This window comes from Patella vulgata, chromosome 2 (assembly GCF_932274485.2).
Source record: "Patella vulgata chromosome 2, xgPatVulg1.2, whole genome shotgun sequence".
Taxonomy (NCBI): Eukaryota; Metazoa; Mollusca; class Gastropoda; family Patellidae; genus Patella; species Patella vulgata.
Window position 1 is genome coordinate 92,427,681 of NC_065880.2, and position 23,175 is coordinate 92,450,855.

The 23,175-nt window shown below is 35.5% G+C and overlaps 2 protein-coding genes across 4 annotated transcripts in view; one reads left to right on the forward strand and one right to left on the reverse strand.

Annotated features, from left to right (window-relative positions):
* Window positions 1–688: 688 nt before the first annotated feature.
* Window positions 689–23,175, reverse strand: part of LOC126810094 (uncharacterized) — a 49,630-nt gene continuing 27,143 nt past the window's right edge. For 2 of the 3 annotated variants that reach the window (XM_050535059.2, XM_050535060.2), the window contains exons 2-3: window positions 7,821–7,988; window positions 689–2,403 (exon numbers count right to left, since the gene is read on the reverse strand). In XM_050535059.2, the coding sequence (XP_050391016.1) occupies window positions 1,310–2,403; window positions 7,821–7,968 (1,242 nt within the window). In that variant the 5' untranslated portion in view covers window positions 7,969–7,988 and the 3' untranslated portion in view covers window positions 689–1,309. Of the gene's footprint in view, window positions 2,404–7,820; window positions 7,989–19,139; window positions 19,349–23,175 lie in introns of those variants that run through there. The other variant, XM_050535058.2, reaches the window with a different exon arrangement.
* LOC126810138 (5-demethoxyubiquinone hydroxylase, mitochondrial) overlaps window positions 22,222–23,175 on the forward strand; it is a 39,048-nt gene continuing 38,094 nt past the window's right edge. Inside the window, exon 1 of the mRNA XM_050535131.2 lies at window positions 22,222–22,240. The gene's annotated coding sequence lies outside the window, so the exon portion shown is untranslated. The remainder of the gene's footprint in view (window positions 22,241–23,175) is intronic.

Consider the following 23,175-nt stretch of genomic DNA (forward strand, 5'->3'; position numbering starts at 1 on the left):
TAGATCTTGAATAATGTATGTTTAACAGAACACAATTTTTATGGGAAACAATCATGTACTGGTTTTATAAGTACGATATTTTGACCAGTTATTGTTTCCCATAAAAATAGTGTTCTGTTAAAGATGCTAAATCTGCCTATTGCAGGTCTGTTTTCTATGAAATGAAATGTTGTTTAATGGCATGTCAGCTCCAACAGGGCTATATTGCGTCAAACATATGGCTCTGTTTTCTAACTGCATGACAAGCCCATAATCAACTCTCTAGGTTATCGGATGGCTTAGATATTTAATGGATTAGAACATGTTTGCCATTTAATAATTTAAAATTGATAATCAAGACATACAATGATAATCGGCAATTAAGTCTATCTTGTTAAAATTTCAAAAACTTAAAACATCACTCAGAATAAACTAATTTGACTGAAATTTTCAATGTATTCATTTTTCATTATCTATTTTTGAACCATTATAGCAAGAACGGCCAACACTGTAGCTAAATCTTACATAATACATGTTTAATGTACTTATGGATAAAAAGCATGAATTTGTGTTTGATACAGAGTTTGATATCTCATCAATAACTGAACACTCATCATTAACAAATTATAACCAATAATAAAATTCAACTAAAAATAAAATAAATATAACTTAAAAAAATGCATAAATTACAATAGCAATAAATTTCATTTTGCAAAGCAAAGCATCTATAGGCCTAATATATTATAAAACATTGTATTGTTCTCTTAATTTCTCTACAAAAACAAATAATCCCTGAAAAATACCACAATGAGAGTTATTCCCCTTTTATATAAAATGCAATAAGTTTGCACCATCTGACTTTAAGTTAAAATTACCGGTAATTTTAATAAACCTTCTATTTATGACTAGTCGGTATATAAAAGTTTGGAGTTGGCGTTAGAATATTCAACCTTCCAGAGCATTAAATGATATTTATCTAAAACCTCAAAAATATAGCGATTTGTTATCTTCAACAATCAAAATCACAATGACAGCAAAACAAGATAATTTCCATGTTGTGATGTTTCACGTTAATCTCACTGGTATTTCTTGCTTGAAGTTTAAGAGTTCTTCTGTACCAGGAAGACAACCAGCATAACCACACCTAGCAACCAGTTCTGTACCACACCTTATAGCAACCAGTTCTGTACCACACCTTATAGCAACCAGTTCTGTACCACACCTAGCAACCAGTTTTTCAAAATGCATTCAATATTTGCGTAGCTCACAATAGACTATAACATATCATACAAAACATAACATAACATAAATAAACAATAAAAATAATAAATTAGACATATTCTGGTTGAAATCGTAGATAGTTGATTAATCTTGCTGGAAGGGGGAGCCTCTCGATGATTTCCGGGGAAAACTGCTGTAGAATTCTAATACGACACCGGTTTTGTAAGTTTCCATAAATTGGTAATTTATAAATCTGTATATGATCCGTAGATGTTTCCATATCATTTAGAACAATGGCCATTCGACTGCCACAGTACGAGAATGTGGGCATGTAATTTATCGGACAGGAATGAACGCCACAGGCATAGCGGTGATACTGAATACAATGTAACGTTTGAGCATTTTCACCATCAAAAATATAAATGCTGACATCTATTGGCTGAAATCTGCGGGTTCGTTTCTCTCGACAATGGCAACCACTGGTAACCATGACGGCAAAGAGGATATTCCCTTCTAACGAGTACTTCAAGTCCTTTAAATTAGGATGTAAACTGGTTCGTAGATCATCCACACGAGAATTGATGGCTAATATATCCCATGATGCTGCTCGCACTAAACACAAGCTATTGTCATGTCCTTCTTTAAAACTTGTCATCGCCAAACGTGAAGAGCAACTCTTCGGATCAAAAGCGAAAATAGAATGATTGTATGGAGGACTAATTTCACTAACTAACTGCTTTGTATCTAAATCGTACAACTGGAAGACAAAGGCATTATTTCCTGTTTTAAGTGACGGTATTTTTATCATCACCATAGTACCATCCGGACTGATTTCACCTCTCAGAGCTTCGTTGACAAATTCCACCGTCTGATGTCCGAAGATTCCCAAAAATTTATTCTGGTGTAAATCTATAATGCCGAACTGCGTCATTAAATTGCGAACTAAATGAAGAATCACCGTATTTCCTTTATAACAAAGAACACTTTTTACATGGAAGTTTTGAATCGATGAGAGATGGGCTGGTATGTGGTTATATTCAAAATGTTCGGCCATTTTAGTGAATTTGCTTTTGCGTCTAAAACTGAATATTGGGCCTGATTTAATATTTATGATTCCTTGTCGACTGGTACAGAAAGTCACGCTACAATCTTTGAACACGACCCCACTACACGACATGATGGTCTCCTGGAAGCCAGCTGCTTCTGAAATGGAAAATAATTCAATACATTTGATTAAAGTTTCAGAGTTACAGTGCTTCATTTTTTGCAAAAATATTAAATTTCTCCCAACTTTGTTTCCAGTGTTGGCTTGTACGAGACAAGGAGTAGGGTCACCTGTAGGGTCACCTGTCCAACAGTATACATGTAGGTGCAGAAATTGGAAATGAAATTAATTATTACTTCTATTCACACTAATTCACAGTCTTTCTACAGTGCTCCAATTCACTAAATTATTCAGAATCACTTCACAATAAATAAACAACTTGACTAAAGATACATTATGGGAGATTAGATAAAGAGCTGGCAGTACTCACTATAATAGTTAAAAACTAGATAATATAAAGGCAATTTGCTGAATATCTCAGTCAAATTGATCCACTCTGAAACAAAATTTTAGCGTTTGAATTTCGGCCTAGCGGCGATCATCATTACTGAAGTCGGTATGCTAAACGATTATCCATTTCATGATTAAATCATGAATGGAAGTCGAACAGCAAATCAGAACCTAATCCAATAAACATCACAGACTAGCGATGACATCAAGAGTTGATTATGGCCTGGATAAGTTAATTAATGACAAGGAGTAGGGTCGCCTGTCCAACCTCATGGGTTTTCTCCGCGTCCTCCGGTTCCCTCCCACTGCTTAAGACCCATACGCGCAAGCGAATTATTGAAATAAAATTGAATCATGTGTTAGTCCCGAAATGACCTAGTTTGTGTTGTGTGGACGTTAAACCCCATTTCTCTCTTTCTCTCTGATAATAATTCATTTCTGGTAATAGAATTCCCTGTGAAAGTTACAACATCAAACTTTATTGTCTTCATATCATCACTTTGATTGAACAAGCCATACAAACAAAATATTCTGCTTCTCAGACAATCTGAACCAAAAATCGGTTTTGTGAAAGGGTCAGTGATTAACTAATTGGCTAAATGACTTCTCATTTCAAGGGCATGTGAGTGTTGGTGAGATTGTAGGGTAGTTAGGGTAAGCATTGGGACTAGGTCCAGGGTTAGGGTTAGGGTTGGGATTAGTGCTAACCCTATGTATATCTCGTGACTTATGATGAAAAATTGAGCTGGCCTTATCTTTTAGCACTAACCCATTTCAAGGCACTATACTTATCTCCTGTGGTTTACAGGAATGTATGATTATCCAGTACCATTTATGATTGCCATTAACAGTTATCAGGGTTGTGTACTTGATAATTGAGTCTATGGAATCATTTAAATTTATTTATAGATTTACTTCAAGTAACATGTAAAATATTTACATGCAGTAGGTAATTAATAAGACTATTTTTATGTTCTTAAAATAAAAACAAGTCATGCAGCCGTTTTTAAGTAGTGACATAGATTTATCTAAGAAGCAGAATATCTATTTCATAAGGCCTAAATCGGAGTTTAGTTTAATATGAATTGGGTTTCATTTTCCATGATTATTCTATTATCAATATGCCTAAATCCTTAATCCTTTTAACTACACAGCAACCTATCAATACCAGCAGTATCGAAAGAGAGAGAGAGAGAGAGAGAGAGAGAGAGAGAGAGAGATACACTATCAAGCAAATAGTGAGAGAGATGGGAGTGTAACCTCCTCTCAACACAAACTAGGTCATTTCTTCCTGGTAGAGGTCTTTTGCAGTAGGAGGTAATAAGAGATCAGGAGAAAATCGACAAGGTTGGACAAGTGACCCTGTTTACATTTTGAGTGAAGTCTGGGATCACTACAGGCCTAGGAACGTGGAGTGCAGTAGACTCCTAACAACCTACCCTCGGATCTATTCATGTGATTTGTAGTCGCAATCTACTACAGTGGCTCAGTGAGTAAGGTGCAGGCTCACTTCCCAGGACTGACCAGGTTTTGAACCTAGAGTTGGCTAATTTTCAACCATGGTTCCCCCTTGTCATAACTCTACTGAACCTAGAGTTGGCTAATTTTAACAAACATGGTTTCCCATAGTCATAAGGTCTACTGAACCTAGTGTTGGCCTTTCAAACATGGTTTCCCCTTGTCTACGAAATAAAGATAAACAACTTCTCAAACTATTGCCATGGGAGACATTTTCTTTCATTTTAAAGGTATATATGTAGTGACCCTGTCTACAAAAAGACAAGAGAATGGTGTTTGACATTTAGCAGGCTTAATGTCTATCAAGATAAAATAATGATAATTTGGGTTTTATGGCCTATTGTTGGTGATAATGTTGGCAGGAAGACTGACAGAGAATTGTAGAAATCCTTCTAATGAAATTTACTCTAATTATAACACTAATAGCTGATAAATTGGATTTCCTAGCTTCTCATCTGGGTAATTCACGGCTTTAATGAAGCTTAGTTATAAACCTAATTAAAACCAGAGAGAGAGAGAGAGAGAGAGAGATACACACTATCAAGAGAGAGAGAGAGAGAGAGAGAGAGAGAGTGAGTGAGATACACACTATCAAGAGAGAGAGAGAGAGAGATACACACTATCAAGAGAGAGAGAGATACACACTATCAAGAGAGAGAGAGAGAGATACACACTATCAAGAGAGAGAGAGAGAGAGAGAGATACACACTATCAAGAGAGAGAGAGAGATACACACTATCAAGAGAGAGAGAGAGAGATACACACTATCAAGAGAGAGAGAGAGAGATACACACTATCAAGAGAGAGAGAGAGAGAGAGAGATACACACTATCAAGAGAGAGAGAGAGAGAGAGAGAGAGAGAGATACACACTATCAAGAGAGAGAGAGAGATACACACTATCAAGAGAGAGAGAGAGAGATACACACTATCAAGAGAGAGAGAGAGAGAGAGAGAGATAGAGAGAAAGAGAGAAACAGGGTTTCACCTTCTACTGTACTGAACTACTGAAGACTGGGAGAGAGGGAGAGAGAAGAGAGAGAAGAGAGACAGAAATGGGATTTAACCTCCACTTGACACAAACTAGATCATTTCAGGACTAACATATGGTTTAATTTTATTTCAATAATTTTGCTTGCAAGGTAGATATCTTTAGCAGTGGGAGGAAACCGGAGAACCCGGAGAAAACCCATGAGGTTAGACAGGCAACCTGGCTCCTTGTCACGTACAACCAGGAATTAAAACCACGTCAGTTGACTCAATGACAGACCTTGTGATTTCATGTATATGCATTAAACCACTTGACACCCTCCCCATCCTAAATGCAATAGGCTTCTCACCAATGTAAACAACATATGTAAATATTTAAAAGATAGATGCTGTCTGAATAGTGTGGACGACTGACCAACGGACATACGTATCACTACATATCAATGTCTGCTTATAAAAATTACAGTACATAAACACCTGCAAATCTTTCTAATTTGTAAATGAAAATGATTTTGGCATGGAATCAAATAAATTAAACTATATATATAGCAGACCTGATAACACTCAAGTCGAGCAACAACCCTAATAAACATGTGAGTTCAGTTCTTATCAGAATAACTTGCTAGTCTCATTTTTATACCAAATATTTTACATGAATATATATATACTAGTCAGAGAGAGAGATAGAGAGAGAGAGAGAGAGAGAGAGAGAGAGAGAGAGAGAGAGAGAGATGGGGTTTAATGTCCACTCGACACAAACTAGGTCATTTCGGGACTAACACATGGTTCAATTTTATTTTATTAGCAGTGGGAGGAAACCGGAGGGCCCGGAGAAAACCCACGAGGTCAGACAGGCAATCCTGCTCCTTGTCACTTACGGATACAACCAGGGAATCGAAATATACTATTCATTAAATACAGTAGTCTGTAAACATCTCTCTAGACCATCAGAGGGATAGAAACACGACTGTCATTGAATAGACTATCACTGTCAATGAAACAATTACCGTCTGTGGGCCACTTTAAATCTCAACTCAAAATATTCTTATTTCAAAACCCTGATCTGTAAATAATCAGTGAATATAAAAACAAACAGCGCCTTAGAAACTGTTGTCTTCGGTATTAACGCGCTTTATAAATGACGATATTATTATTATTATTATTATTTAAACATGCATTATGCAAGAGCTAAATCTGCCTATTGCTGGTCTTTCTTTAGGACTGAAATGTTATATAAACTATTAATTAGACATTAATTAACGTCTCCAGAACATAATCAACTCTCGATGTCAGCGCTATCCTGCGATAATTGTTGGATTATGATTCGATTTTCTGCATAACTTTCCTTCTTGATTTAACGATTAAATGGAGACTATGATTTTTGCCGTAACCGACTTTAGTAATGATGACTGAGGCTTAGTTACTTTAGTAACGTAAATTGTAGAAGGCGTAAATTGTATCGGCTCTGCCTTCTACTACGTTACTGTCAGTTGCTAATGACAACTAGTATGAAAATAAGGCTTTTCCCCTATCTCGGTTCTAAGGCAATTTTGGAATCCTTACCGTCTATTTTTCACCGTGATTCTTCTTTGGTCGCTAAAAGGAACTACTAGACTCGTAATTCTCTGTGAAACAGATTGACATCAATGCTGATTGGTTAATCAAATGTCTGACGTCATAGGGTTAAAAGCCGCTCGTGTGACCTCTGACGCGACCTATCGCTACAACCGGTCAGTGTAGGCCATCGAAAGTATAAAAAACGGAACGAAATATTGATCTGTATTTTAATCAGATTGAGCGAGAACTGTCAGCTCTTGATCTAAATCTTACATAATGTATTTTTAATCAACAAATCTACTGCTGTTTTGGAAGTATTTTAAAAACCCTATAAATTCTTCCCCCGCACCCCGTATCCCACTTTCATTTTAATATCACTTTCAACGATCAGTTTTTTTTATCTAAAACTTACATAATGCATTTTCAATTTGATAGAGTGAGAGAGAGATGGGGTTTAACGTCCACTCGAACTAGGTCATTTCGGGACTAACGTATGGTTTAATATTTTATTTCAATAATTCACTTGCGTGTAGGGGTCTTTAGCAGTGGGAGGAAACTGGAGGACATGGAGAAAACCCACGAGGTTGGACTCCTTGTCACGTACAACCAGGGAATCGAAACCACGCCAGTTGACTCAATGACAGACTTTATGAAACAGCGCGCACTTGCTAACCATTCGGCCATATCAATGCGATAATGTGTATTCGTAATATTCATGTTAAAATTTAGATAATTAAATATTTACAAGATGAACAAGTTATTCTGATGAAATATCAGTAATGTCAGGTTCCCACTACCGTGCGATGTGTTACGATAGGATTGTCCCTATTGAGTCCACGTTCGGATACGCATCGATATGATCAACACGATTGCTATGACTAACCACAAGATATGATAAGACCTGATAGGATCACCACGATTACTCCACGATTAAAACCACGATTTCAATCGTAGAGCTAATCGTGATAGTGAGAACCTAGCATTAGTTAATAAGTTCCTACCTGCATGTCCAGCCTTCCATTGGTCAACGGAACATTGATGTAAAAGAGACCAGGGCCGAGCTCTTTGTATTTGTTTGTTCATGTTCCGATTAACGGAATTCGCTCCCATCAACCCATAATTCCCTGCTCGACTCTCTTCCGCTCCCATCTCGGTGGTCACATTAAGTTCTGTAAAAAGAAAATTGAACTTTAAGTAGATGCGTTATATAATACAATGGACTGAATTATAATTGTTAATTAACATTTAATTAGTTTTAATTTATCGAGCTATCTGCTCTTAAGCCACGCCTCCTAGGTGGCGCTATGTAATTGTATTACCCATCTAAAGGGTAATTTGATTCCTGCAATCCCCATAGGAAGGAATAGTTTCATGCCTTGATAAATCTTACTTAGCCAGAATATTTTCTTTGGTGAAATAAATAATGAATGAACATGTACACCAGAGACGTGTCACAGCGGTAATGAGAACGCCTTCGTTTAACACTACACCAGATGACTAATCTTTAATGCCACACCCAGTATAGTTCTACGTATGATATCATATGATGTTGATAACACTTGGATGTAGTAATACAAACTGGTCTGGGCAGAATTCGTGCCTTTTACTTACATTATGCCTTTTACTCATTTCACGCCTTTTACTCATTTCACGCCTTTTACTCATTTCACGCCTTTTACTTATTTTACGCCTTTTATTCATTTTACCTCTTGTACACAAATTAGGAAATGTCTTTTATCCAGATATACTTTAAACATGTTTACTTTTTTTCTTTAAAATGTTAAAAAAATTGTTTTAGATCTAATCTGCAGAAGAAAACCAAATAATATTGAGAGGTTATTAACTCGCCCTCATGTCATATTGGCAGTCCAGCAAATATTTACTGCGGACAAGTTTGACACTTCTCTTCTAGCCCTGATGCAATTATTGCATCACCTTCATCATGTGCCGATATGTTTATTATTGTACCGACTTTAGTAATGATCGAGGCCAGTCCTAAAATTCAATCACTAAAATCTTGATTCATAGTGGATCAATTTGATTGAAATTTTCGGCAAATTCCCTTTATATTATCTAGATTTTAACTATTATAGTGAGAACTGCCAACTCTTTATCTAATCTCCCATAATATATCTTTAAGACAGCCCTGACCATAAAATAATAAAGGCATATAGTAAACACTGAAATACCTCAAGTCCTTAAATAAAAATTATTCCAAATAAAGTAGAATCCAAAATAAATCAATTCAATAAATATTCTGATTACTATATGACCAACATCAATCCACTGTTTTATAAGATAACATTCACAGAAGAATCATACTCTTGTAATAAAACTAACAGATGATCACAAACAATAAATACCCACCCCACAAAAAAAACAAACGGTTCACTAGATGGTCGAATCAGATTGATTAACATATAACAAAAACATTTATTTTTTAAGAATCTGTTGACAGATAGTTTTTATAATGTGACATTTCTCATAATTTCACAATATTCATAAAAATAATATTAACACACATTCTGTTCATTAAGGATATAGGTTCCCAGAAAAGTATTTATCGGGTGGTTATTTCCAATAAAAGTATGGCAATTTTGGTATATATGGAAAGTAGAAATATCCAATCTTACTAGAAAAATACTTGATTCCTTGAAAAAAACTCATGGAGCGTATACAGGACAAAAATGTAAGGTTTCCCTGATCTTGCTACAATAGTTCGAAAATAGATGAGAAATCAATATGTATACATGTAACACTATATAGTAATTTAACTGAAATTTCCATATATTCTTTTCTCATTAACATTTGAAGCTGAAATGAAATTGGGTTTATCTTCCTACTGTTCTGCTCCGACTGGGCTAATGAAGACGGGCATACGCCATACAGTGTGCTATAAGGAAAGTTTTGCCTGGGCAGCGGCACTATGGCCTACTCTTATATCGAATTCCAACTGCCAAGGGACCTTTTACGTGCACGTTGGAAAATCCTGATGAACTTTGAAGCTAGAAAAAAAGATCTGCTGTTGTATCTTTAAGGTAAGAATATTAAAACCAAAGGATACATAATTACATATTGTAGCTATTAGCTTTTTTATACGGCTTGACTTTTCTTATCTTAAACTGAACTATAAATAAACAATAAATTAGTTCTGGTGTTCTAATAATAAAATACAAACTATAGCCTACAACCATATACTCTACCTGTAGCCTACAACTATATACCACCAGGTAAATAAAACATGTCAGGTAAATAAACGAAGTTGACCTTTAATTAAGATAATAAATCAACCTGGTCATTAATCAAATTCTCTCGTCCTGAAACTTGGACAAGCTATGAGGTAATAAAAACACAGGTAGCTACATTTACCTATTACATACTAGGACAGGTAAATTGTAATTTAATAAAGACATAGGCTTTTATCTCACATTCCACACCTTTACACTGGATTTTAAACATAACAGAACATTTAAAGATACACGATGTAAGATTTAGATAAAGAGCTGGCCATTCTATAATACTTCTAAAATAGATGATGTAAAATGAATTTATTGAAAATTTCATTCAAATTGCTCCATTAGCATTCAAAGGTTTGACAAGATGTGAGCATTAATTGCAACCATTGCACTGGTTGTTCGAAGCTAAGACTCGCTTCACCATTTTTAGATTAAATCAAAATATGGCTGAGCCATTCTAATCTACTTAATATCGAAGGTATCTGATGACATTGAGAGTTGATTATGGCCTGTATAAGTTAATTAATGTCTAATTAATAGATACATAACATTGAAGGCCTAAAGAAAGAACTGAAATAGGCAGATTTAGTTCTTGCATATTATTTATTTAAAGAGGAAATATGTAAGAGCTTAACCTGTCTATTGCAGGTCTTTTTACTAGCCTCAAATGCTATATTATTATTATTTTTGACATTTATTCACATAACAAGAACATAATCAACTCTCTGGGCCATCGGATGACTCTGATTTAATGTAGATTAGAACTTTAAACTCTCATAACTTGACTGAAATTTTCATAATATTCATTTTTAATTATCTTTTATAACAAGAGCGAGCAGCTCCTTGTCTTATTCTTACATGCATCTTTAAATGTCAAACTTTATTCAACTGAAAATATTAACAGATCTTTTCAATATATTCGCTGATAAAATACAATAAATTAATTATACATTATGCAAGAGCTAAATCTGTCTATTGCAGGGCTTTCTTTAGGCCTGAAATGTTATATAAATTATTAATTAGACATTAATTAACCTATCCAGACCATAATCAACTCTAGATGGCATCGCTAGCCTGCGATCTTTGGTGGATTATGAGCCGATTTACTGCATAACTTTCCTTCAAGATTTAACGATTAAATGGATAATCAAGACTATGCTGTTTATCGTACTGACTGTAGTAATGATGATCGAGGCTAGGCGGAAATTTCAATCGCTTAGTTCTCGGTTCATAGTGGATCAACTTGAATGAAATTTTCAGCAAATTGCCTTTACATTATCTAGTTTTTAACTATTACATGTATTGTGAGAACTGCCAACTCCTTATCTAATCTCCCATAATGTATATCTTTAAAATCTATCGAACACTTAAACAATCTTAAATCATGGTAGAGCCATGTGGTTACCAGTTATGCACCATATATCTTACGATGAGCAATGATAAGATAAACCAGTTTTTGAAATATAATATGTCCGCTCCACACATGATCATCATCAAAAGCTATATGACGAGTACATTGCTGATTGCTGGTACAATGTAATTAAATAAGGGAAATATCTTTTGATGAATAATAAAAAGGTGTGCCAGTAAAAGAGAATTCAATTATTTTACAAAAAAGTAATCAATTTATGCTAAAAACTCTTTGAAGTTTGTAATCAATGTATGTTTCCGAAAAAATTTGCACAGAAGTAAAACTTGCACTAGTTTCATGGTAAACGATGAAAAGATAAAAGGTATGCAGACACAAACTGATTTCAACACTGGTTTAAAAACATTTTAAGGTACATTTTCGCTCATTTGGAGAACTCGTCCAAAAAAAGAGAGAAAGAGAAATGGGGCTTTAGTCCACTCGACAAAAACTAGGTCATTTTGGGGCCAATATGATCAGTTTTTATTTCAATAATTCTCTTGCACATAGGGGTCTTTAGTAGTAGGAGGAAAGCAGAGGACCCGGAGAAACCCACGAGGCTGGGCAGGCGACATTACTCCTTGTCACGTACAACCGGGGAATCAAAACCACGCCAGTTGACTCAATGACAAACCTTATGATACAGCGTCAACCGCCACAGTCCAAAAATAATATCATTGTATAATAATGTATGTATGTATGTATGTATGTATGTATGTATGTATGTATGTGTGTGTGTGTATGTGTGTGTGTATGTATGTATGTGTGTGTGTGTGTGTGTGTGTGTGTGTGTGGGTGTGTGTGTGTGTGTGTGTGTGGGTGTGTGTGTGTGTGTGTGTGTGTGTGTGTGTGTGTGTGTGTGTGTGTGTGTATGTATGTATGTATGTATGTATGTATGTATGTATAATTGCTTATTAGTGTATGTTTTTACTCGTTAACAACTGAAATGTGATAACATATTTATCTGAAAATCATTATTGAATTATAGATTAAGACATGGGGAGAAATGAAATGGGGTTTAACGTCCTACTGTTCTACTCCTATACTGGGCTAATGAAGACGGGCATACGCCATACAGTGTGCTATGAGGGACATTTTGCCAGGGCAGCGGCACTATGGCCTACTCTTATATAGAATTTCAACTGTTAAGGGATCTTTTACAGCACGTCAATGCATACCTGGGATCTCACTTGGGGAGGTCATGAGAAAAATTATATTAAATGGAGAATGGCACTAGAGTTTCACAGTAAAATTACAAGTTAATAGTCTAAAAAAAAACCAAGACCGATGGATGCGATATTCGGTAGTTCACCAGGACGTTCACTTCAAAATTTTGCCCGCAGGTAAATTTTTAACATATTAACAACATATTTCATTTTTAAAAGAATGTGTCAATTCAAGTACTTTTTCATTTACATTTATTTATACATAAGAATTATAATATAACCATACATTATGCAAGAGCTAAACCTTCCTATTTCAGGTTTTTATTTTGGGTTCTTTTGTTATATAAACTATTATTCAGACATTAATTAACAGGACAAGCCTATAATCAAATCTCTAGACAATCGGATGGCAGAGATTTAAATGGATTAGAAAGCCTGAAAGATTCAAAAAGTTAACAATAAAATGTAAAAACATTGCTACGAATTTAAACAATCTATGCTAAATCTTCCAAGGTTTATAACTGCTCAGAATAACGTAATTTGAATGAATTTTTCAGTATATTCATTTTACATTATCCACTTTTAAACTATTATAGCAAGAATGGACAGTTCTTTATCTGATTCTTTAAGACCTCTACATGTAGATTGTTACCCCTATCTTATACATGTTTTTATAAATAATTGATGAAAAAATGACAAAAAAACTCTGATTAAGACCATGAAATCTGGCTATAAATCTCTTAAAGATACATTGTGGTAGATAAGATAAAGAGCTGGCAGTTCTCAATATAATATTTAAAAACAACATGATGTAAAGGGAATATGCTGAAAATTTTAGTCAAATTGCTTCACTCTAAGCCAAGAAAACCTTATTTTAAAAATCGCTATAGCCTCGATTGTCATTGTTAAAGCTGTCATGATAATTAACAAAGTCCATTTTTGCGTTTGGGAGCCACGGTGGCTAAGTTGGTAAGACGTTAGCTCACTAGCCTGGAGGTCGCGTTTTCGATCACTGCATTGGCCGAGAAAGTTCATCATGATTTTCTGGCGTGGTTTCCCCTTGTCAGTGGTCCAGGGTGGAGGGTCTGAGAAGGACAGCTGTTTAGTTGTTCGGATGGGACAAAAAACTAAGGACCTGTGTATTCAATGGCGTGCATGTAAAAGATCCCTTGGCAGTTGGAATTCGATGTAAGAGTTGGCCATAGTGCCGCTGCCTGGGCAAAATTTCCTTCACAGCACACTGTATGGCGTATGCCCGTCTTCATTAGCCCAGTCGGAGCAGAACAGTAGGATGTTAAATCCCATTTCATTTCATCTTTGCGTTTAATCATCAACAGACGTTGAACAGCAGGTCGAATTCAAATCCAATGAAAATCTGACACATAAGATGACATTGATAACTGATTATGGTCTGGATAAGTTAATTAATGTCTAATTAATAATTTATATAACATTTCAGGTCGAAAGAAAGACATGTAATATGTATGTTTAAATAATCTTATTAGATCTATGTTCATTCCCCCCTACCACACCCTTACATAAGTTTTAATAAAATATCTAGTTTAACTGGAAAAATAAACTTATATAAACCATGATCTTTATCAAACTTCTATATTTAGAATATAAATACCAACACGAAAGATTGACATTTTAATTTAAGAAAGTCAGTCAAGATAAACAAAATAAACATTATACACATCATCTAACATCACACGAGGATCACTTTTAGTAAATGGGGAAAGGGTGTGAATGGTTAAATACGTGTGTTAGATCATAAGGTCTGTCATTGAGTCAAGTGGTGTGGGTTTGATTCCCTGCTTATACATGACAGGGAGTGAATTTGTTTGTCCAACCATGTGGGTTTTTCTCCCGGTACTCTGTTTTTCTCCCACATTTAAAACCCTTGAGTGGACGTTAAACTCCATTTCTCTCTCTCCTTGACTAAAAATCTAGGCGAGAATATCCGCATAATTCTCAAATATCTATATTCATATAACATAATTAAGAAATTATTTTACTTTTAGTAAATGACAAAATGTATGTGAAAATATCAGAATAATCCTCAAATATCTATATCACAAAGTTTAGAAATTATTGTACCTTTAGTAAATGACAAAATCTATGTGAAAATATCAAAATAATTGTCAAATATCTATTTTACCTTTCGGCATCTTGGTAGTTCAGGTGTCTTCTAAGAAATGTGAATATAAAGGTGTATAATGTAAGAGAAAATCATAAATTTCATCATATACTTTTGAGTGACATTCACTGAATGAAGTGTGTAATAACTGAATATGGTTTAATAGTAAGAATGGGATGGGCTAGACTAAAGTTACATATATATATTTAAATTATTTGTCATACTGTATAAGGATATTGTAACCTGGTGTAAGTGTTTATAGGCAGGTACACACCATTACACCCTTTATTATAATTTATAGCCCTTAGTATTAGAGAGAGAGAGAGAGAGAGAGAGGGAGAGGGAGAGGGAGAGAGAGAGAGAGAGGGAGAGGTAGGTTTAAGTCCACTCGAAACAAACTAGTTCATTTCGGGACTGAACTGGAAAAAAACCCAAGAGAGAGAAATGGGGTTAATGTCCATTTGACACCAACTAGCTCATTTCGGGACAAACACATTGTTCAATTTTATTTCAATAATTCGCTTACGCATAGGGATCTTTAGCAGGGGGAGGAAACCGGAGGACCCGGAGAAAACCACGAGGTTGGACAGGAGACCCTACTCCTTGTCACGTACAACCGGGGAATCAAAACCATGCCAGTTGACTCAATGAGTTTAATTTTCACATGAAACAAACTAAGTCGTTTTAGGACTAAACTAGAGAAAACCCAATAAGTTGGACAGGTGACCCTATTCCTTGTCACGTACAAACTGGGAGTCTAAACCACTCAAAATATACTTAATGACAGACCTTGTCAAACAATTTGGCCACCCAACCCCCCTAACAAATTAAAATGAAACTCTCATCATAGAGTCATACTATAGGGCTCAGCCTGCCACCCACACTACAGACTTTGGGATGTCAATTTTATGTTTATAAGATTGTTCAAAGTGATTAAGGGCCATAACTCTGGCAGTAATTACCGGATATCAATGAAATTCAATAGGCTGCGTCATCACTGTGTATAGAATTAAAGTCAATCCGATATTAATCTAAGTTTCTAGAGCATCCACAAGATATTTTGAAGTGATCAAGGGCCATAACTCTGGCAGTAATTATCGGAAATTGCTGAAAATCAATAGGTTTCTTCGTCTCATGACCTTAAACACTGTGTATAAATTTAAAGTCAATCGAATATTTTCAAAGTGATAAAGGGCCATAAATCTGACAGTAATTATAGGTAATCGCAGAAAATAAATAGGCTTCATCATCTCATGAACTAAAATTTAAAGTCAATCGAATGATAAATTTAACCTCTTGTGGATGCCAGACGGACAGATGGACAGGGGGGACGACTAATAACATACTCATTTCAATAACGACATATAAAAAGATCGGATATTGAGTTATACGAAGAAATCGTGGACAATGAATGAACCAACTATAAAAACTAAGGTGTACCTTGAAACATCCATATTGAATTATTAAAAATAGAGTATACAAGAATATATCACCATCAATAGTTTTTTTTAAACTATTCTGTTGCTCACTATATAAAAATAACAATATGACTTATTGACACCATAAACTATACAGATAACCTAAATACAGGTAGGCCTAGGTACAAACATGGTTAAAAACAAACGTTACCTTAATAAATGATCACTGATAAGGTAAACTGACAATCAATGATAAAAATATATTCAGGTCTATAATATCTCACCAGGATGTCCCGTATTTAGATGGCACTTGGTAGCAGAGGCGTAGCCGTGAAATATATATTGGGGGCGTCCGCAACCCTAACCCATTTTTTAAAACCCCTAAAAATATAAACAAAGACCATGTGGCCATGCTGTATACTAAGACACCGCGTGCAAAAGCATTATGGTTACGTTGCTGGCTGAGCGGGCGAAAAATATTTGGTTTTAGGCGGTTATGTTTCTGGGTACCTACATGCGATTCACTCTGATAAGTGGCAGAAAAAAATTAACAAAATATTACTGACACTGACAGGCTAACTAGACACAATTTTATGGAACACAGGTACTTTTCACTTCACACATGTTTCCAGGATGATTATCTCTGTGTTTTATTTTAGCAGTATAAACCATATTGGGATATGTACAGGTTTTATACAGATAGAATCTTAACTAATCCTAATAATTGTTGTAAATAAATAGGAGTTTGGGCCTACTATGTAAATTTTTTTTTTTTTGGGGGGGGGGGGGGTCCAAGTATAGTCAGACCGCCCCTTCCCCCCCCCCCCCCGATAATGAATTGGGGGAGGGGGGGACCTCCCCCATGCTTGGTAGGGATTGAGTGCAATATGAGCTCATTTACTTTTATTATATGAAAAGATTTGAAGAGTACAAAAATAGTGTGGTTTAACAGAGGGGAGAGGGGAGCGAGATATGAAGTAGTACATGTATATTAATACTGCATGAGGGCATTACATTATCTCACACGTGCATATCAATGAGTCCAATATTTCATCTAGTATAAATGATATACGACTGGCACATTGCTAGAAACATTATTTTAAAGAGAGATGGAAATGGAGTTTAACGTCCACTCGACACAAACACGGGAGTAATATATGGTTCCATTTTATATCAAGGAAAACGGAGGACCCGGAGAAAACCGACAAGGTTGGACAGGCGACCCTACTCCTTGTCACGTACAACCGGGGAATCGAAACCACGCCAGTTGACTCAATGTATAGCAGACCTTATGATACAAATACACGCTAACCATTCAGTCATCCAACCACCCTATTATTTTAAATAATGTATAGGTACAAGTATATATATTTATGTATATCATTTTTTCATTTTTGTAGTTAAAAAGCTGTTTGATTCACATTCATTAGTACTGCAGCTGTTATACATGTATATATGTATATATACACTCCTAAAAATGCTAGATATTGAAAGTGATGTAAATTATATATGTATAAACAAGCCAACAGTGAGGCTGATGTGCCTCGCCGAAATGCCAAAATAAATAGATGACACATATTAATTAATTGCACATTTATTTTTTTCAAAAGTATCGAGCAATCAAACTGATTATCTATACTTAGTGTAAGCATAAAATGTTCCTGACCAACTCAGTCAAGGTTTTGAAGTATCTGGTAGTGAAACTATACACCAAGTTTCATCACACTCCATCAGTTAAAACCAAAGTTATCTTGTCCCAAAGTATCGCCCAATGAAATTGCGTAGCTCTGCTTAACTTTAGCTGGAAATGTTAATCATTGAACTCAGTCAAGACATTCACCTAACGAACATCTACATCAAGTTTAAACATCTTACCTCAATTAAAACAGAGTTGTTTTGTTCCAAAGTCTTGATCAATCAAATTGCTTATGGATCCTTAGCCTAAGCAGAAAATTCTCATCATCCAACTTAGTCAAGGTAATGATATAATGAATCTATACTCGGAGTTTCATCACTGTCACTTAATTAAAACCAAAAATATTGGCCCCAAAGCATCAACCAAACAGATTGCTTATCTCTGGCATTCGCCTAATAAACACCTACACCAAGTTTGAACATTCTAGCTCAATTAGAAGGAGAGTTATTGTTTTCCAAAGTCTTGGCCAATTAAATTGCTTATTGCCCTGCTTACCCTGAGCAGAAAATGCTCATTATCAGACTTAGTCAAGGTAATGATGTAATGAAACTATACACCAAGTTTCATCACTCTCACTTAATTAGAACTAAGGTTATCATGTCCCAAAGCATCAATCCAATTAAATTGCTTCTCTGCTTACCCTAAGCAGAAAATGCTCATCTTCAAACTCCATCAAGGCATTGGCCTAATAAACACCTACACCAAGTTTGAATATTCTACCTCAATTAGAAGGAGAGTTATTGTATCCCAAAAAATGTGACCGACCGACAGACAGACGGACAGATAAACCTATTTTAATAGTCCCATGCCTTTCTTATTGTTAAAAAAAAAAGAGTTTTGTTTGTTCATGAGCTTATGAATTTTTAAAATAACAACTTTGTTAATGGTGTTATCTAACTTGATGAATAGACAAATAATGATTACTGCATTATTACAGATGATATAAGGAGTAATCTGTTGGGTTGTAAATGTGTGTGGAGAGAGAGAAAGAGAGAGAGAGAGAGAGAGAGAAAGAGAGAGAGAGAGAGAGAGAGTACACTATCAAGCAGTGAGAGGAAACCTGAGGAAACACACAAGAGAGAGAAGCGACTATACTCCTTGTCATGTACAAGTGGGGAATCAAACCACAGCAATTGACTCAATGACAGACCTTCTGATCCCTTCAGCCCACTCCCCTAATTGGTGTGTGGTGCAGTCCTCCTGCACATACTATAAACATGAAAGAAACGATCCCTGTCTAAGATTTATAATATCACCTGTCTTTTCCTGCGGTTTACTTTCCGATTGTCTTCTCCAGTTCCATAACTCCTTCCACATACTGACAGCCGACAGATATTACAATCCAACTCCACTGTTAAATCTTGTCTATTAATTTAACGGAATAATCCATAAAGGAGAAGCAACATATTTCAGCAAGTTATGTAAACATCGTGACAAGCGACTGTATATGTTACCAACTAACACTAACAACAATCAATTTTATCATATGCTGGTAAAACTTATTTTTTACAATACATGTAATTGTGCAGCTGTGCTATTTTCAGAACTCACTTCAACTTGTAAACATTTTGATGGGAATTACAGTTTTCTGTTTTACTCACTTGAATAAATAGAGTCTATCTATTAAAGATATAAAGTCCAACTTCCAGTTTGATAGCACGAGCTCATAATAGGCAAAAATAAAACACACAAAGACTATAATCTATTAAAACATAGCATGAGAGAGATAGAGAGAGAGAGAGATAGAGAGAGAGAGAGAGAGAGAGAGAGAGAAATGGGGTTTAAAGTCCACTTGACACAAACTAGTGTTAGAAAGCCAGCATGTTATTATTGTTTGAACAGATTCTACAAAGTAATTAAAGCAATAACTGAAATTCTATAGGCTTCTTCTTCTTGACACGAGCAAGTGAATTAATGAAACAAAATCGAACCATACGTTTGTCCTGAAACTGGGGATCACGTGGCTAAGTGGGTAAGACGCTAGCTCGCTAGCCTGGAGGTCGGGTGTTCGATCCCTGCATTGGCCGAGAAAGTTCATCCAGATTTTCCGGTGTGGTTCTCCCTTGTCAGTGATGCAGGACGGAGGGGCTGACAAGGTAAGCTGTCTAGTCGTTCGAATGGGACGAAAAACCGAGGTCCCGTGTACACATTGGCGTGCACGTAAAAGATCCCTTGGCAGTTGGAATTCGATATAAGAGTAGGTTGTAGTGCCGCTGTCCGGGCAAAATTTCCCTCATAGCACACTGTATGGCATATGCCCGTCTTCATTAGCCCAGGTTAGGAGCAGAACAGTAGGACGTTAAACCCCATTTCATTTCATTTCATTTCATTTGTCCTGAAACTAGTTTGCGTCCAGTGGACATTAAACCCAAATTCTCTCGAGAAGCAATGTGGGCATAGAATTACGTCCTGCATTCATATTGTTCGTAAAACAAATTAGAAAAAAAAACATAATAAAGTTCGTGCATCTCTTATTTCTTCTCAAACTCTACAGAACAAAAGTTGTAACATTTCGAAACTATTTTCATAAAATTACGAAAATGATATCACTTTAATGATGGATATCTAAATAGATGAAAACGAAGCACGACAATAATTACCTTTGGTTACAGTTTCCTGTCATGATCAATTACCTTAAATTACGTAACATTTCACAAGATTACAAAAGAAATCGACACAAGTGAAATCCCTTTAATGTTGGATATCTAAATAGGTTGAAAAACCGACTACAATAATTATCTTTAGTTACGATTTCCTGCCGAGGAGATCAATTACCTTCAATTACGATATTTCTGTCCTCAGGTAACTTTATAGAATCATGTAGACAGTGACAACAATGGCTTAAAAACAGAAAATCAAAGGTAGAAAAGGTATTGAAGAGGTAAACATCATACGACAGAACAATATGTATACATTGGAGGGAGAGAGAGAGGATTGGCGTTTAACGTCCACTTGACACAAACTAGGTCATTTTGGGACTAACACATGGTTCAATTCTATTTCAATAATTGGCTTGCGTGTAGGGGTCTTTAGCAGTGGGAGGAAACCGGAGGACCCGGAGAAAACCCATGAGGTTGGACTGTTTTAAAGGAGCTAAATCACTAATATCTGGGAAGTAGAAATTGACACAAACGGGGAGAGAGAGAGGGTTTAACGTCCACTCGATACAAACTAGGTCATTTCGGGACTAACACATGGTTCAATTTTATTTCAATAATTGGCTTGCGTGTAGGGGTCTATAGCAGTGGGAGGAAACCGGAGGACCCAGAGAAAACCCACGAGGTCGGACAGGCAACCCTACTCCTTGTCACATACAACCGGGGAATGATACAACGCGCACGGGCTAACCAATCGGCCATCCAACCCCCCTGGCACAAATCGGTCGCAACGCATATAATAATGTAATATGAATGTACCGGTATATAAACTGGTTTACAATCAATTGTTTCTGTTTTTACTGTAATTTCTAATCAGTTATGTTCGGCGAAATACACAAGAAGTATCAATCAAATGGCAATCTCTGGTCTACAATAGTATTTATTACACATGCTCTCCAGATAAGAAAATGTTTGACTTGACTTGTGGAACATGTCTAGTCCCTTGTTACAAATGGCACTGAATCACATTATGGTACACGATTCGTGTACCAATCTTGAATATCGGATATCAGAAGCCCATCTTTTCGTAATAAGATTACAACATCACTGTTGATTTAAATTGACAAGTTAGAGATTTAGCTACTTTAAATGGTAGCACCTGTCACCTGAGACATTTTTTAATTCATCAAAACCATTTAATTTATCTGTACCTATAGATTTCAATACCCTGCTCTGTATTTATTAATTATTTTATGTAAAATGTAAGAATCTGCCCTTTTCTAGTTTTAAATGCTATAAAAATATTATTAAGACAATCATACAACCAACTCTAGTGTAGGCCATCAAATGGCCCAGATATTAAATGGATAAGAACATCTGCATTGTTTAATAATTAAACATTAAAATTGATAATCAAGACTGTGTTTATTATTGTAGCAATGTTAATTGACAATTGAAACTATATCGTCAAAACTTAAAACATTCATAACTTCGCTTAAAATAAAGTAATTTTCAATATATTCATTTTTCATTATCTATTTTTGAGCTACTATAGCATGAACAGCCAGCTTTTTATCTAAATCTTACATAATCCATCTATCGATTCATGTTAATTTTTACCTTTCGTCACTTATTAGACAGTAGGAGATGAGACACACAAGTCGACTGAACAATTCGTCACTTATTGGCCACAGGAATTCAGACACACAAAATGACTTACAATTTGTCACTTTATGGACACAAGAACTCAGAGACACAAGGTAATAACTGTACGGTTTGTAGCAAGAAAAAATCCCTCTGCCTATACCATTCATCAAAATGAAATATGTTTATATTGAGGTAGATAACTGTAAATACGCACGTATAAGTCCAAGCTGTACTTGGGGTTGATATATGCTTAGTTTGAGACTTAAAGATAACCTTAGCTGAGAACAGCTGTTAATCAATGTATGATATCATTAATATATCAATCATCCCATGTATATACATCCGTCTATAATCTCTTCATTAATTATATGACTTCCTATTGTTATAATTCGATACATCCAGGTTCTAATTATCAATTAATTAACCATGACATATCACTCATCTATATACAAGTATTATAAATTCATGTTAATATCATTTATAAGCTAGAGAAAGAGAGAGAGAGAGAGAGAGAGGTGGGTTTATCTTCCACTCTCAACACAAACTAGGTACATGTAATTTCGGGACTAACACATGGTTTAATTTTATTCAATAATTCGCTTGCGTGTAGGGGTCTTTAGCAGTGGGAGGAAACCTCCACTCAACTCAAACTAGGTCATTTCGGGACTAACACATGGTTCAATTTTATTCAATAATTTGCTTGCCCGTAGGGGTCTTTAGTAGTGGTAGGAAACCGGAGGACCGCTAGAAAACCCACGAGGTTGGACTGGCGACCCTACTCCTTGTCAGTATTATATGAAGCACATTTATATAAGCTTTTAGTTTGTTTTTATATGTTTAAAATTGTCATGTTATATTTGATATTTATGAATAAATATCGTTTAAACTAACAATGATGATGTGAAATCTGCCTACTGCAGGTATATTTTCTGACTCGAAAATGTTACATACATTATTTGGTTGCATTGTTTAAAAACTTAATAGTGTTGAAATTCTAAACAAGACATCTTTCATGTTTATTTACTAAGACCCTAAAGAACTGAAAATA